The sequence below is a fragment of the Colletotrichum karsti genome (genome assembly GCF_011947395.1).
Source record: "Colletotrichum karsti strain CkLH20 chromosome Unknown Scaffold32, whole genome shotgun sequence".
NCBI lineage: Eukaryota > Fungi > Ascomycota > Sordariomycetes > Glomerellales > Glomerellaceae > Colletotrichum > Colletotrichum karsti.
In genome coordinates, this window is record NW_024065932.1 from 420755 (window position 1) to 436025 (window position 15271).

The 15271-nt window shown below is 53.2% G+C and overlaps 5 protein-coding genes across 5 annotated transcripts; 3 read left to right on the top strand and 2 right to left on the bottom strand.

Moving 5' to 3' along the window:
- Positions 1 to 115: 115 nt before the first annotated feature.
- CkaCkLH20_09197 (uncharacterized protein) lies at positions 116 to 1582 on the top strand (the record flags this gene model as incomplete). Its single annotated transcript, XM_038891912.1, has 2 exons — positions 116 to 445; positions 506 to 1582. 2 exons carry the CDS (start codon positions 116 to 118, stop codon positions 1580 to 1582), a joined length of 1407 nt encoding a protein of 468 aa, XP_038742845.1.
- Positions 1583 to 1877: 295 nt separating this feature from the next.
- CkaCkLH20_09198 (peptide transporter mtd1) lies at positions 1878 to 4284 on the bottom strand (the record flags this gene model as incomplete). The annotated part of the gene is made up of 3 exons (XM_038891913.1): positions 1878 to 3811; positions 3871 to 4038; positions 4092 to 4284. The coding sequence occupies 3 exons, from the start codon at positions 4282 to 4284 to the stop codon at positions 1878 to 1880; spliced, it is 2295 nt and encodes a 764-aa protein (XP_038742846.1).
- A 3707-nt stretch (positions 4285 to 7991) lies between these two features.
- Positions 7992 to 8552, top strand: CkaCkLH20_09199 (cell wall serine-threonine-rich galactomannoprotein mp1; the record flags this gene model as incomplete). The annotated part of the gene is made up of 1 exon (XM_038891914.1): positions 7992 to 8552. One exon carries the CDS (start codon positions 7992 to 7994, stop codon positions 8550 to 8552), a length of 561 nt encoding a protein of 186 aa, XP_038742847.1.
- A 2626-nt stretch (positions 8553 to 11178) lies between these two features.
- Positions 11179 to 12558, top strand: CkaCkLH20_09200 (uncharacterized protein; the record flags this gene model as incomplete). Its single annotated transcript, XM_038891915.1, has 1 exon — positions 11179 to 12558. One exon carries the CDS (start codon positions 11179 to 11181, stop codon positions 12556 to 12558), a length of 1380 nt encoding a protein of 459 aa, XP_038742848.1.
- Positions 12559 to 12949: 391 nt separating this feature from the next.
- CkaCkLH20_09201 (ABC1 family protein) lies at positions 12950 to 15123 on the bottom strand (the record flags this gene model as incomplete). The annotated part of the gene is made up of 3 exons (XM_038891916.1): positions 12950 to 12994; positions 13051 to 14514; positions 14569 to 15123. 3 exons carry the CDS (start codon positions 15121 to 15123, stop codon positions 12950 to 12952), a joined length of 2064 nt encoding a protein of 687 aa, XP_038742849.1.
- Positions 15124 to 15271: the final 148 nt, after the last annotated feature.

A 15271-nucleotide genomic window follows, 5' to 3' on the forward strand; every position in this document is an offset into this window, starting at 1 on the left:
TTGTCGGAGACGATCCATGTCACTTGTTGTATATATCAGCAGAACACATCTAGTTGAAGTCTACCGATCGCCATGGGGCAGATTTGGTGTGGTAACGAGATTATCGCACATCACAATGCCAATCCTAAGACTAGACGGACTGCCTGCGTCTGCGCCGGCGCCGATACGTCGCCGGCTCGTAGACTATTCCGACAGTGAGAGCGACGATGATGACATCGACCCACCGCCGGCAACGGCCTCAGGCGCAACAACGACCACCGACGCAGAGCCTGAAACCGAAAACGAGCTGGCCGGTATCGTGATCGAACTGCAGAAGAAGTACATCCGAGAAGTTGAGGATATTGGCGAGAAGCAAGCGCAGTGGAAGCGCGAAGTACAGAGCTGGAAGGCGACGTTTGAGGAAAAGTGGAAGCTGGAGCAGAAGTTGTTAAGAGGACTGATCAAAGTAAGTGTTGTCATATGAGTAACTGACTTTTGTGAGATGTTGACTAACGCAGGTCTTCAGAATGTGTATGGAATTAATGTCGAAGAACTTTTGGCGAAGGAGGGACTGTCATCGGGGCCGGCTCCGAACATCGAGACGCAGGGTCCACCGTCTCCGTTTCCGTCTCCATCTCCGCCCGCTTTGCCGGCGGCATTCCCGAATGGTTCTCGGAGCTTGACGCCCGCTCCTCAGCAGTATGAGGACTTGATGGCTAGAGAAAGCGAAATACAGGCGGGCGGAACACCAAAAGTGGCGGCCGTCCTTCCACAAAGGGCTAGAAGTACCGGCAAGAAGGCTCCGCGGCCTAATGTTGCCGCGAATCGTCGACCTTACCAACCGAAGAGAAAGCCCGTCGTCGCGAAACCGAAGCCAACGGAAATTACGAACGATTCTGGTATCAACCTGGACGCTGATGGAATGTCATCACAGCCCTCTGAGAAACAGTCCGACGTTCGCCCGCAACAGCTGGCACCACATGCCGAGCCCCCAAGCCCCTACGATGATCCGAAGTACTTCAGTTCCTTGACTGTTACTGGGGCGGACGGAGTGGAACGGCCAATCTTCAAATTTTACAAGCATCCCGATATGGTAGAAGAACAATGGGCCGAGTGGAAGTACGGTCTACATGACCAGCCGCCAGTCGAGCAACTCGAAGACAAGTATCGAGCGAGATGGCGCAGAGAGGCGTACAGCCGGTCGTGGTTCACGAGAAGAAAGGCCTTCTGGGATAGGATGAAGCAGATGATGATGGACGGGAAGACTGAAGAGGAGGCTCTGGATGTGATGAGAAGCCTTGCACAGGCGAAAGGAAGCGTGCCGGGCCTCGTGGCCGCGCTCGTGGCAGAGCGTGGCGGAAAGGGGGGAAACGTGGGAATGAAGCGGAAGAGATCTCCCAACCTGGTTGGCAAAAGGTCAAGGGAAAGCTCGAAAAGCATCACTGACGAAGAGACAGATTCAGATAAAGTTAGTGATAGGGCCGTCCGGATCTGTCCGACGATGCGGAAGCGCGTCATGTTGATCGACATCGAACCCGTCCACAACAGTGATGCCGACACACCGTCGGGGGCGGATGATGACGATGACGAGTGGACAGGGTGAGTGGCTTGTATACCACAATTGAGTGTGAAAATTGGCAGCTTTCACCATGAATCAGAGCGTACGTAGAAACGTAGGGAGCGAAAGGCTTCAACGTCTCTACAATACAGTCCTTAAACATACATCTCTGGCAACGGCTTTTGTTGCTCCTGTGCTTTTTACATGGACTATAGATTTTTCTTACGCTGGATGATCCCCACATCATCAGCTTCAGTAGGGATTCCATCAGGCTTCGTCAGAAAATCCAAACATATCTTACCAAAGTCTGATGGGATCTCTGCTGAAGTCAGATGAAATCTCATAGGCAGTGATCCGGGTTAGTATCCGATGGATTCCCCCACCAAGTTGGAAACGGGTGTTCTTTGCCACTTGCACCGAAGACAGCGAAAGATAAGATGAAAATCACAACTTGAGATCCTCCATCCAGCGCCGCTCCAATGAGGTAGTTGTACTTGTTGTAGATGCGCGGAAGACGACGTCTAAGCCAGAACTGCGAGAAGACACCGACTGCAATCGAGGACCAGATCCATGAAGTGTTGCCGAAGTAAACGTTTCCTGAAAAGGCAATAATAATGGTGGTGTTGATCGGCCAGTTTTTCAATCGCGGGATCAGTTTGATGAGACCCCAGTGAATCACGGGCATAGCAGCGCCGATGAGCAAGCCCAGAGGAACGATGACGTAGCGGCCTGCCATCCCGTACATCTCTTTGGCTAGCGCCCATGTAATGGCCTGGGAGTTGAGACTTTGCATGGTAGAGCCGCTCCAGACATTCGTTCCCTTGGGATCGAGGAGAATCTCGCGCTGGTTGTTGACGATCGTGGTCATGACGGCGTAGTTGAGACCTGCACCGAGAAGGGTTCCGTAGATCTGCGTGCCGAACATCACGCGGTGAGGGATCTTAGTGTATTGGCCAACCTTAAGCCAGTTGGCTAGGTTGACAGCCAGGAGGATGACCTGATGAGACCAACTTGCGAAGTAGAGGTTTGCCAGAGGCCTGCCAGGATGCACGACGCCGGCAACCATTTTCGAGATTTGATTGGTGCTGACGCCAGTTCCGTAAAGACCGTAAAGGATGCATGAAAAGGGTGCGATGAAGCCGCCTAGGAGCAGTGATATGATGTACCCCCAAACCGGGAGAGTGGTTTCGCCTTTGATGTTCACAATCAGGCCAGCGATGAAGGTCAGAACAAAGAGCGCAATGTACCACCACATTGGAACCTCCTTGTACTTCAACATGGCCTGGTAATGAATGTCTGGTTGCGTCCGGCTGCGGGCCTGCTTCCATGCATCGACCATGTCCTTGCCGTAGAAGATGATGACATGAGTGATCAAGGCGCCAATGGCCATGCTCGCAGTGAGATAACCCCAGACTGTGCTGGATGTCAAGTGAGGAAGACCGGCCTGGTCTAGTTTGTCGTAGTCAATTACCCCACGGTCGTTCAGGACCGATGTCGTCGACCATCTAGTGCCGTTGCTGGCGAAGAGGGACGTCGACATGAAGGGGAATGTCTTGGCACCCCACGTATTACTATAGAAGAGTGCCGGCATGACAATATACCAGATAGCGTAGCCAATCCACGAGTTCAACTGTTGCTTGAATGGCAATGACAGGTAGGTGCTCTGGATGTACTGCCAGTCCAGCGAGAAGTTGAGTAAGCCCATACCCTCGTTCGAGGACGCTCCGCCAAAGATGGTGGAGATGACAGTACGTGTACCAGTCGGGGCCCCCATTGATGCAAGGCAAACGACCGAGATACCACCAAACCAAGTCACCATGTAGGCTGGGAAGATCTCCCATACTGCGGCTATACCAAGGGCGATGCCGAACTTCATCAGGCGGTCGCGGTTGGCGATGCGATCGAAGTGAAGGTTTTGGAATAAGACCACTTGTGGAAGTGTTGACCAGTAGACCATCTCAGCGGGGTAGACGATCAAAGGTCGAAGTACGCCAGCAAGCACGAAGCCGCAAAGGGAGATCGAAAAAGTAGCGAGGATCGCCGTGGTGGCAGTGACTGCGCGGTCGTAGAAGAGACGTTCGACGGCGTAGATCTCAACACCAGAAAGACCATTGTTTCCAGACGAGGCGATGAGGGATGCGACAACATGCTCCTTGATGCCAAACGATTGTCCGCTGTTGACGAAACGAAGGGTTGTCTGCAGCCATTTCCACTTGAATCGGTCGGGACGAGGAGTTGCCAAAGCCCATGCTTCGCCGAACACGAAGACCAAGACTGCCGGATAATTAGTTACGAGATTTCTTGTGGTTGAGTTGGACTGGATGGGAGCTTACGCTGTAGAAAGACTGCCGAAACTTGCATCTGGGTTGGCTTGAAAGTGTACAACATGGTGATGACGCTGGACAGGGCCGTGAACACTGTACCCAGAACGATCGATCTGAAGGTTAAGGCAGGGTCGCCATCGTCACGATCCGACACCACGAACTTGGAGACGTCGACGCCTGAGCGAACAGTCAGCAAAACCAGCAGCAATAAAATTCTCGGCCAACGTTACCATTACGAATCACCGGGTGACCGTTCACGTATTCAACATCGTCAGCCAAGAGCTCGTCGCCCGATTCGACGCCGTCTGCTTTCGAAGGGGACGCTTCCGAAGACTTAGAGTCTACAGCGGTAACAACAATCGGTTTGCTGTTCGCCTCGGCGATGACTTTAGCGCCAAGAGAGGCTCCCTCGGTGGTCGACATCTCGCGCGCAACTCAGTCGAAAGCACGACTGAGAGATAGGAACGCCAAGGACCGCTAGAGGAACAGATTCGAGCCAAGCCGGGCGCTTAAGTTCGCCGAGGGAGATCAATCATTTATTTCCACCATGCCGGGTGACCGTGTTGTCGGTGTCGAGCATGGCGAGTGCTATGGTGACACCGATTGCGGGGCTTGTTGCACTGCAACTGATGTCGCCATTCGCGCTATCAATGACGGGTACTCCGTTGTGACCTTCTTTTTATGTTAAGCTTCACCTTTGATGGGGCTTTCGAAGCGCTTCGCAGCTGCTGTGGGACTCGGCTGGGTGGTTGTGCAAGATTAACGCGAGGTTTTGCGTGATTGAGGGACTTTACGAACCGGGCCACGACTCTATCCGGTCAAGATTCGATGTGCCGCTGTCGGTAGCTTCCGTCGAAAAGTCTCTGGTTTTCTCGATTCAAGCTTCCGACTTGCGACCTCCTGCGTTGTTTGAGTCGAGTCTAGGCTCTGAACCTCTCCGGCTAGGGCATTGCAACCACAGAAAGCGACGAAAGATCTGGCCACCCCACGATCCAGGGTATCATTCAGAACAAGGCCAGTTCACAACGTGGTAGGTGGAGTAGGTTGATTGTTTGCAGTAATGATACACTTGAAGGGGTTGCTAATCAAATCCTTTGAGATGATGCATTTAGAATAGATATTCCAGTCTCTAGATGCGAACTCTTCCGTGAGAGACAGCAAATGCCGACACCAACTGCCAGAGTTTCTGAATATTTCGGTGGTGTAATTCATTGATTCATTGCGTTTAATTCTCGTTATGCAGGGCCATCCCTGTAACCTTTGGCCGTCAGACCACGAGAGAGCCGGCACGACTCGTCATACAAATCTCGGAAATTGGACTTCAACTTTCGCGTTCCGGTGACGGAGTAAACAGTTCAAAACCTCAACATCTCGAACAACACATTCGACGACCTGGATACAGAAGGTGAGCCTTACAGTAGTTCGAGAATCTCAAGAAATTCCTGCAAACATGTGGATGTTCCGTTAAGTGATGGTCAAAGATCTCCTTCCGGTGGCAAGCGCCCGGTTCTTCTCAGTTTCATCACTTACGGCACAGGCCCGTCGTCCGCCGGCCGGAAAGTTGCGATTGGTGCATGAGGTCCTCTACACGGTATGAGTCAACTTCAACTTGAGGCTCTCGGGTTTCGGAACGCGTTACTATCGGCGATGAAGGTAGGATTCCGAACATTGAAGGCTTCCGACAACATTTGGGGTCTTTTCACGAGTGAATTCACCTAAATTTGAAGTGAAAGCCCTTGTTAGATGACGATGTTATTCAACCGTAGAGTCAAAGTACATAACTCAACCCCACAGCTTCGAACTTCGTTCGTCTTTCTATGGATATCGTGACAATTAGGAGGCACTGATGATCTGCCTATAACATTTTTCTCTTAGGCCCTGCATTGTGTCTCAGCATTCATCTATAAACAACCACGCACTCCAAAAGACACCGCATGAAGGATTTGATACGACGGAGGCATAGGGGCTAGAATCAGGTGCCACAATGCTCATAGGACCGAGATAAGACATGATACTCATAGCTCTTCCCAACAGTCTTGAACTTGCATCTTGAATCTATTCAGCTGCTTCCTTTATCTTCATCAGTCCTGCTTCCCGTCTCATAAGCTTTAACAACCCGGTTTGTATTTTGTCAAGTTGCATACGGACATTTCAAACCACCGTAGGAAAGTCACCTCTCGATAGGATGTCGAACCTCCTGTCTAGATATCGCAACGTCAGAGCTTTTCACTTGATACGATTCATTGTCACTATCCGCTTGAGCAATCTGCGATCATGGTCGAAACCGCTCGGAACTGCTGCGCAGCCGATTTCCGAGACGCAGCACATTGAGATCAAACGCCGTCAAGAAAGGACATTTACAGCGAGTTGTTTGACCAGAATGAGATTTATTGCTTTATCATCACTCCAAAAGAAATTTTTGATACGCGAAACCGATACCGACGTTCAGCGTGAATACTTGGCGCAGAAGAAAAGTATGGTTTCAACCACTTATCAGCAGTTACTTTGATCGAAAGCGGTATTGTACATTCATACTGCGCCACTTTCACCGCTTCACCTGGTAGCAAAGGGTCGAGTAGAAACCTGTATTATCGAACATGCCAGTCGGAATGATTACAATCGAGTTACATTGTGTGCTTCGCCCAAATGATATGGACATGGACGAGTTTGTGCATGATAGAATTCTGATAAAACAACAGAATTCCGATTAACACAACATCTCCCATGGAATGTAAACATATACTACAATAGGCTAGACTCAGGGGCTTATGGATCTACAAACCGTTCCCAGCTAATAAGCTTTTACGATACCCGTGCCGGTTGATCTTCCATGCAGAATACCGTCCTCATAGGGCTCATAAGGAACAACATCAGCTCCAACATAAGACGAGAGATTGTCCGGACCAAGCAAACAAAGATGACCAAATTTGGTAATGGATGGGATGTCCGTTAAAGCCGTTAACTGTCTTCAGGCCGGCCATCTGTTCGAGGTATATCAGGGGAGCTTACCCGACAGAACGACCCTTTCGCGCCTGTCAGCTTGTCAAAGATTAAGCGAGTGCGAAAGGTGAAAAGAGGGTTGGCTGCTGCAAAACGGAACCCGGCAGCTTGGCAATCACTACTCGTCTGACAGCCCAGGCCGATATCACAAGCGTCATTGTCCTGCCGAGGCGATGGCATCGTCTGGTTCCTCTGGCAGATCTGGCAGTTTTCTGGCATTTCTGTCTGGTGTTGTTCTGCAATAAGCGGGCGAGGCGCCAAAAGCCAACTTGCGATTGGCTCATCATGCACTCAACTCTGTTTGTGTGTTTCGACTGAACAACGGCCGGTCCGCGCAACAATTCGTTTCAGCTTTGATACCGTTACCACATGAGGACGGCGGCTTCTCACCAGATCCACAGCCAGCGTTCCTTGCAGAGGCTCCAATAAACCTCCAAGATCGCCGAAGGAATGAAGTTTATTGGCTCCCCCGCAACACACTAGGCATACCGTTCGTGAGCTTGTCTAATGATCCCCGTGGTATGACTGTCGGGTAAAAGGCGGTCCAGTGGTTGTCTGCCCAGTTCCTGGTATAACATCAAGGTTGACCCTTCAAACTACACATGTCATCCCACGCAACCGTTGCAACCATAACTCGGATGAGTTATTGCCCTCTGCCATCTACCTCATTGAGGAAGACAAGACGGTTGACATCCGGAGCCGGGCGGTGGATTCCAGCCTCCTTGGGCGACGCCGTGTCAAGCTCTCTCCCAAGCTGTCCCGATCAGGACCACCATGCGGTCAGGGGAGAGGACCCAAGACGTTCCTTTGTGTCTCATTACCCAAAAAAGGAAACTCTAAGGAGAAAAGTAGCTGCCGTCCACACACAACTTACAGTCAAGCTTCAACGCCCCATTGTGTCCCAATGTGGAAAGTGATGGGAGAAAAGAGCCAGTGAATAGCCTTGGCCGGTTTAACCCAGATATTGATATAATCGTGCAACAGCCACACACCATTTCCATATCGAGTCTTCAAGTCGTCGTCGTTCTCTCCACTATTCAAACTTACCTCTACCCGCCAGCGGCCCTTTGAATCCATTTGTTCATCGCTGTGTAAACGTAATTAGCAACTTCTCCCCATCAACCCGAAAAATGTACGCCCTCCAGCTTCTTCTCGTCGCCCTCCAGGCGTGGGTGATTACTGCGGCCCCGATCATCGCCAGGCAGGCCAGCACGATTACTACCGCACTCGGCATGGTTCAGACCTCTCTCGAACAACTCGATACCGCTGTCAAGGGTCTCTCTGCGACCGATCCCAACTCCGCCGTCGGCGTGCTTAACGCCGCCCAAGGCGCGCAGACCGCGCTTGGTTCGGCCACCACGATGATTGAGGGGGCCAACAACTTGGGACTTTTCGGTGCCCTTGGTCTCCAGCAGACTGCCGATGGCCTCGTCGGACAGGTCCAAACCACTCTTGGCGATCTCACTCAGAAGAAGCCCGTCTTTGATCAGCTCGGCGTCACCCCTGTCGTCGCGGATGCCCTTCAGCAGCAGAAGGCTAGCAGTGGGCAGTTGGGCGACACTCTTCTCAGCAAGGTCCCCGCCATCGCCCGCCCGATCGCTCAGCAGAGTACTGGTCAGCTTACCGAGGCTTTGGACGGTGCTATTGCGGCCTTTTCGAAGCCCGGTGCCGCGGGTGCGGCTGCGGCATAAGTTGGTGGAATGGTAGGATGGCCGCGCTGGGTTTCGTGGCAGGATCACAAATTGAACCAACCTGCAGGAGTGATGGAACTGGGAGATTGGAATAGGGAAGATTCGGAGGAGAAGATGAGGGCCGATGGCGGGCCGGGGACTGGCGTTGGGAAAGGTGGAGGATTGAGGGAGATGGTGATGGAAGGAAGTGAACGTTGTGGGGAGGTCGTGTATTCGAATCGAACTACTTCGCATTCGCCCTCGAGTCCCTCGTGAACGAGAAATCATGGTGCCGCGAGAGCCTGTGAGTTATTACAGCTATTCTACGAGCCAGATGGTAATCATAATACGTCCACCAACCGCTGCGGCGAGGAAGTCGCTTTACAATTTTGGTGATCGCCTAAGGTACTCTCTCGAAGATCTCACGATACATCAAGATCGTGGTACGATGATATGATGAACGAGAAAGATGAAATACTCCGAGGAATATGGTTCTGATTCTCGCGAGATACAAACACTATGATGCCTCTCAAAGTACAAGACGCGATCAACAAGCCCCAGATACTTGATTTAACCAGCACATGCGGTAACTGAGAGAGGTTACTCCCGATCTCAAACTGGGTAGCTCAACACTATGCTCTCACGATAGTTATATCGCCCATTGAGCCGTCATTGAAGCCTTCTGAACCATCGTGAGCCCTCAAACCTCGCAACAGACCGGTCGAGTCAGCCACCGGCGGAAGCCTGTTTGCTGACTTTCCCACCCGGCGCGAACCATGAACCAAGCGCAAAGCTTACCAACCAGAGTTGCTTTACGGGCAAAAAAGAAAAAGGCGTAAGACGGCTCAGCTGCAACGCAGCTGAGACTTGGACCAACGAGAGGGCCCGATAATAATCAAGGGACCGGCCCGTCACGAAAGTGCAGGCATGTCCCCGACCCACGTCAGCCTAATGACCGGTGTAGGGCAGATTTTAGCATCGGCTATCTTTGCCTTTGGCGATGTGCAACCGGTTTTGGGACAGGTTGTCAGGGATGACCCCTTTGGCCGATGTTGTTGTGCGTCGCAACTTTACGTAGCCACATTCTTGTGCTCGTCTCTCTGCCAGGGTAATCTTGCCGTCGCAGTCGTCTAAGCTTGAAGTCTCACGATGTTGACCTATCACATATTCCGCTACGGATGATGTCTTGGCAGTAGCTTTGACGCCGTTTGGGACGTGCGAATGATGCAACTGACACGTCGGATAGGCGTGGGAAGGGACAATATCGGTCTTATTAGTAGTCTACCTTGCCCTCTTAGCCACATAGAACTCTCACACAGCGCCTTAAAGATCTACACGGCCTGAGCTAAAAGTGAGTTGGCAAGTCAGGAGGGAGGTATGCTCCCCGCATCACCCCACGCATGTCAACCATATCTGCAGTCTTCAGGGACCAACGAAGGGGTTTACCTTAGGCTCAAGCTTTAATGGTCTCTAGAACTTAGGTCAGAGCCGTAATATTCTCATGGGACTGGTTTTCTCAAGCGGGGAACATGGGATTTGATCCAGTGCTTGTTTGTTATTCTCGGAAGCATATGCTACCTATTGCATAGTGCTCCGGCTCCGGCGGAATTCTGCGGGCTGGTTCCGCCAGAGTCGCTCGGCACCACTCCCGGCGTTTCTAGAACATGTGTAAAAAGTCTGCTTAGAGAAAAGGTAGTCTGAATCATCCAGTGTCTATGTCTCAGTTTCGTTCTATCTGCCCAACCAGCTAGTGCTGAGACACGTCATACAGCTTGGTTTCTGTCTTGGCAGCAAAGACGACTCCAAAGTGACTGTCATGCAATTCCTTGGCTTCATCGCAATGATTCAACGTCCAAGCAAGTGTCAAAGATGTCAAAGAGTCTGACAGGCATGAATAATTTGTCTGTGACTCACAGATGCTACACCACAGACAAATTTGCAGGCAGGCACGCTTTGACATAAAAGTTTGGACTCTTTGGGGGATGAAAGAAAACATCTATCACATTCAAGTCAGGGAGCATTAAACTGGATATGAGTGAATTGCAAATGAGAATGTGAGAGTAATTCAGTAGAAGGAAATCTGGAGCATTAGTCTTTTCAAATAGTCAACCTGCTGACACATAGCCCGTAACAAATGGGATTACTTTTCTCCATTTCAAAGATTCAAGACGTAGATGCTAAATGAGGAGAAAGGGAAGTGTGTTTGAGTGTGAGAGGGAGGATTTGAATAACGGACTCTTGTGTCCTGGCTTCAGAATCAAGCATCAAGGTCAGAGACTCTCTCACAATAGTCATCGGATAATGTCATTGTTCCCATCTAATTATACCAAGTGATCTTGTGTGCGTAGGTAATCAAATATGGATGATGAATGCAGGGTCGAGCCACAAAACGTGCTTGCTTTGGGCAACAACTTCCTGCTGAGCGCCTGAGGTCGGCAAGAGTGACAAAGACGAGGCCTCCATCGCATCTTCTAATTGGGAAGGAAAGGGCAACGGAAATATCTGTACTTGAGCGTCTTCGAGATTTCCCAGCGCCAACCACAACACCTTTCCGTTTCCCCTGATTTCCAAACTTCTTCCTCAGAGCTCCCGGGCCGAACCACCGCCAAAACCGACATCCCCAGAAACCTCTCGACGCACAGGCAAGATGCCCGATAACATCAATGCGAAGATACTCGAAATGAGTATGAACGCAGAAGAAGCCCTCAGGTCTGCCAATCAGGCCTTCGTATCTGCAGATCAGGCTCTTCAGCGTGCAACTCCTACACCTCCTGCCGGCCTAAGAAACAGGGCGCAGCGACAATGGCGCAGAGCGTACTTGATGAACAACACGAAGCAATTGACGAGAATAGACAAGGTGGCAGTGGCGAACATGACACGAATCGCAAACCCCCCGAAGTCCCCCAAGGGATTTTTCTCCGGGGTTTCTGGGAAGGGCGGCATCCTGGCCCCTGCCGGCCTCAGCAAACAGGATATGGAAGCCTGGCGTCTGGAACACAACAAACGCTGGAAGAATATGACGCGTCGAGAGAGGACTCGGTTGCAACAGCAACAATCCGAAGAGCTGAGATCGACAGGACGAAAAGTTGTGTTGAGGACGACGCATTATTACCGACCTCGCGTCGCCGAGGAAGATGGTACGCAGGCTGGGCAGATTGAGGAGCTGGGGAAGAAGGAGACCAGGAAACGCGCTCACTCCCCCGCAGGTGTTGCACTTAAAACTGGCGATGATGCCTGCGACGAAGACATCAAGTACGACCCGGCCACGCAGACGCTTCACAAGGCCAAGAAACGGTGCATCGATGGCGCGGCCGCGGTAATGGCACCAGATCCCCTCGATATGCAGCGTCACCGTAGCCCCGAGACCAAGGTTCCTGTCGATGAAGCCGTGGAGGTGCCCGACGCGAGCGAGATGCTCGACGAGAGGCAATACGACGGCGTCATCAGCGTCAACTCTGACGCCGATTTCATGAAGTACGTCGTCGACTGGGACGGTCATCCGGTCACCTACTTCGACTTCGGCCCGCTGTTCAAGCTCTCTGAGTACGACCCCAATGCCCCGTCCCCTTTTACCCTTCAGTTCATACCCACGACCGTTCCACTAACAAACACTCCCAGCGCTCACGTCGATGAGATCCTTCGCAAAGGTGCTGCATTCACCGACAACGTCATCCAGATCACCGCCGGCAACCCGGAGCTCCGCCAGCCCCTGACGGACATGGGTCTCATCCACCTCGTTGCCGCCTGTCCTCGTCTCGAGTACCTGAGCATTCACGGCGGAACCAACATCACCGACGACAGCCTCTCCGTCGTCCTCGAACACTGTCCGTTCATTCGGCATATCGCGCTCTGCGGGGCCGACTACGAACCGAACAACTTGAGTGGATGGCCACTGCTGGAGCTGGTCCAAGGCTCGGCAGCGACATTGTTGGACAAGATCGCCGTGATGAACACGGCTATGGACACTGAGACAGTGAGGAAGTTGCGGGAGTCGCGGCCGGGATTGAGGGTCTCTGCTCGCGGCTGAAAGCCTGTGATTTGTGAGAGGGAGGATGTCGGACATTGACTGCTGGGTCGGAGATGGAAATTTACCTACAGCCTGTTGTAGAGTAGCACCAGTATCGAGTCGAGCTTGACCGCCCATAGGGCCACGTAGCATAGGTAGCATCCCACGAAGCTTTTGATATGATTTTCGAACCCTGCCCCAAAACCGTCCGGAATGGGATCCTCCAGATAGATCAGAAGACCGGCAGTGATCGATAGAAGATGCTGACATCAAACGCTGAGCAGAACTCGATTTCTGAAACAAAATTAAAACGGTATTTATTCAAGGTCTCTGTTGTATGAGTTGCATCTCTATCCCGCCACATCCCGAGCGCCGACGTATGCATTCGTCTATCCGTACTGTACAGTTTACATTACACATTTGGAGAAAGGAGATCGTATTTGACGCATCGCTCAACCTGTCAAGTTTATCAGTTTCATCATTCAGTCTCCGAGTAGGGGAGTAGTAGCTCACATCTTCGATGCTAGCCTGCAAGAACCGCCTCGTCTCCAGGCCCATCCACACCACCAACATGCTGAAATCGCCATGCTTCGCCATCTCGGTGCCGCTCTGCGCGCTCAGCTGTCGCAGGATGGGCAGCGAGCTGCTGAGGAGGTCCATGTCGGGGTTCAGGCTCCGCCCGATGCCTTCCAGGAGCAAGATGCTGATGACGACGTTGACGAAGTCGCCCTCGAGCCGGACATGGTGCCCGCGGACCATGCCCAGCACCTCCTGGAGGATGTCGCCGATCTTGATGTTGCCGAGGGCGAGCGTGCGGCTCTTGACGCCGAGGACGAGGTGCTGCATCTTGAGGGCGAAGATCTCCTTGTCGAGGACGGCGTCGGGCTGGCGGCAGCGCTCGCACATGAGGTTGCCGGCCTTGTAGCCGTCGAACTCGGCGACGGCGCGGAAGAGGTCGAGGAAGTTCTTGCGGTTCGTCTCGTTGAGCTCCGTCACGAGACCCGTGTCGATGAAGATGAGCTGCGGGCGGAACCCCTCGTGGTCGATCTTTTTCAGCTCCGCGTCCCATGCGGCCGGGTCCTTCCTGTGGCGGAAGGGCCGCAGCCTGGCGAGGACCTGCTCGGTGACGTCGTTCTGCTCCTGCGGGTGCTTGTCGTGGCGGCGGAACTTGAGGTCCGGTTCGTCGGACTGGTAAAAGCGGACCATGATGTTACCCGGGTGCAGGTCCGCGTGGACGAAGTTGTCGATGAGGAGCATGCGGAGGAAGGCGTCTAGCCCTTCGGAGGCGATGTCGTGCTGGAAGACGCCGCCGCCGTTCTCCATGAAGTCGGCGAGGGGGATGCCCTGGGCGAACTCCTCGACGAGAACATTGCGGGTGGTGAACTCGGTGTAGGGGTAGGGGAACCAGGCAGTGCTGCGGTCCTTGAAGTTCTTGCGGAACTTTGCGAGGTTGGCGGCCTCGATGCGCAGGTCGAGCTGGAGCTTCATCATCTCGCCGAACTGGGCGACCTCGTCGGGCAGGGAGAGCCACTCGATGGTGGGGATGGCGTTGAGGACGGAGGCGAAGAAGTGCATGATGCGCAGGTCCCGGCGGACGATCCTCTCCACGCGGGGGTGGAGCACCTTCACGGCGACGTACGTCGAGGGGACCCTCTTGGGCGTGCTCTTGAGGGCCGCGTCGACATTCTTGGCCACCTTCTGGCGGAGAGGCTTTGGCTCGTCGGGGATATCGGCGTTGGGCGCGGCGAGGTCTGGTTTCAGCTTGGCGCGGTAGACTTGAGCGATGGCGCCAACTCCGAGGGGTTTCTCGTCGAATTCCTCGAAAATGTCTTCAAAATCACGTCCATCAAATGCGGCAGAGACGGTGCGCCTGGTGGCATGCATGGAATGGGCCGGTGCGTTGGAGTGTAGTTTCGACATGATTTCGCACATTTCGTCGGGAAAGACATCGGAGCGAGATGCTGCCCATTGGCCGAGCTGTCACTGTCAGCGATGCTTCATGCCATCGAACGAAGCTCGAAGGGTGTATACCTTGATGAAAGCGGGCCCAGCCCATTCCATAGACTGGACCAGGAAGCCATACCACCACAATGTTCCGCTCCTCTCATTGTCGCGATCAGGCTGCCGCTTGCCAATCCATATCACGGGGACCGCGATGATGACAGGGACAAAGATGGCAGCAAGGTGGAGGAACCTCAGCCCAGTGCAGATGGGTTCCCAGATGTAGACGTCCACAAACAGCTTCACGGTATGCCACGCCCTCGATATGCCCCGATCGTCCTCGGCAACCTCCTTCTTGATCTCGGACCTGCTCGCCTCCAACATGCGCTTCTCCCCCGTCTGATCCGTGCCCCCATTATCCTTTTGTGACAGCTCAAAGAAGGCAGCCGTACCCAGCGCGCTCACCCCCGCACCACCTGCGCGTAGCGTGTACTTCGTATACCGGTTGTTCCGCCATGGTATGCGTCGAGTTGCAGGACTGCGGGCGGTCCCTCGGAAGGTGGAGTATAAACGCGCGGTGCCGCCGGCTGGCGCTCGGAAGCCCGGAGGTGGACAGAACCGGCCCAGGACGAAGGCCAGTCTCATCTCGAGGGAGGGATGGGGTTGGAAGAGCGAGAGTCGGGTGTCATTCTCAGCAGATTGGGGAGGTGGTGGTGGTGGTGGTGAGTGTCGGAGCTGGTCGGGCGTTAGACTATGCAGCTGGCGCGAAGGATCGCGGGCACAAGGGGAATGG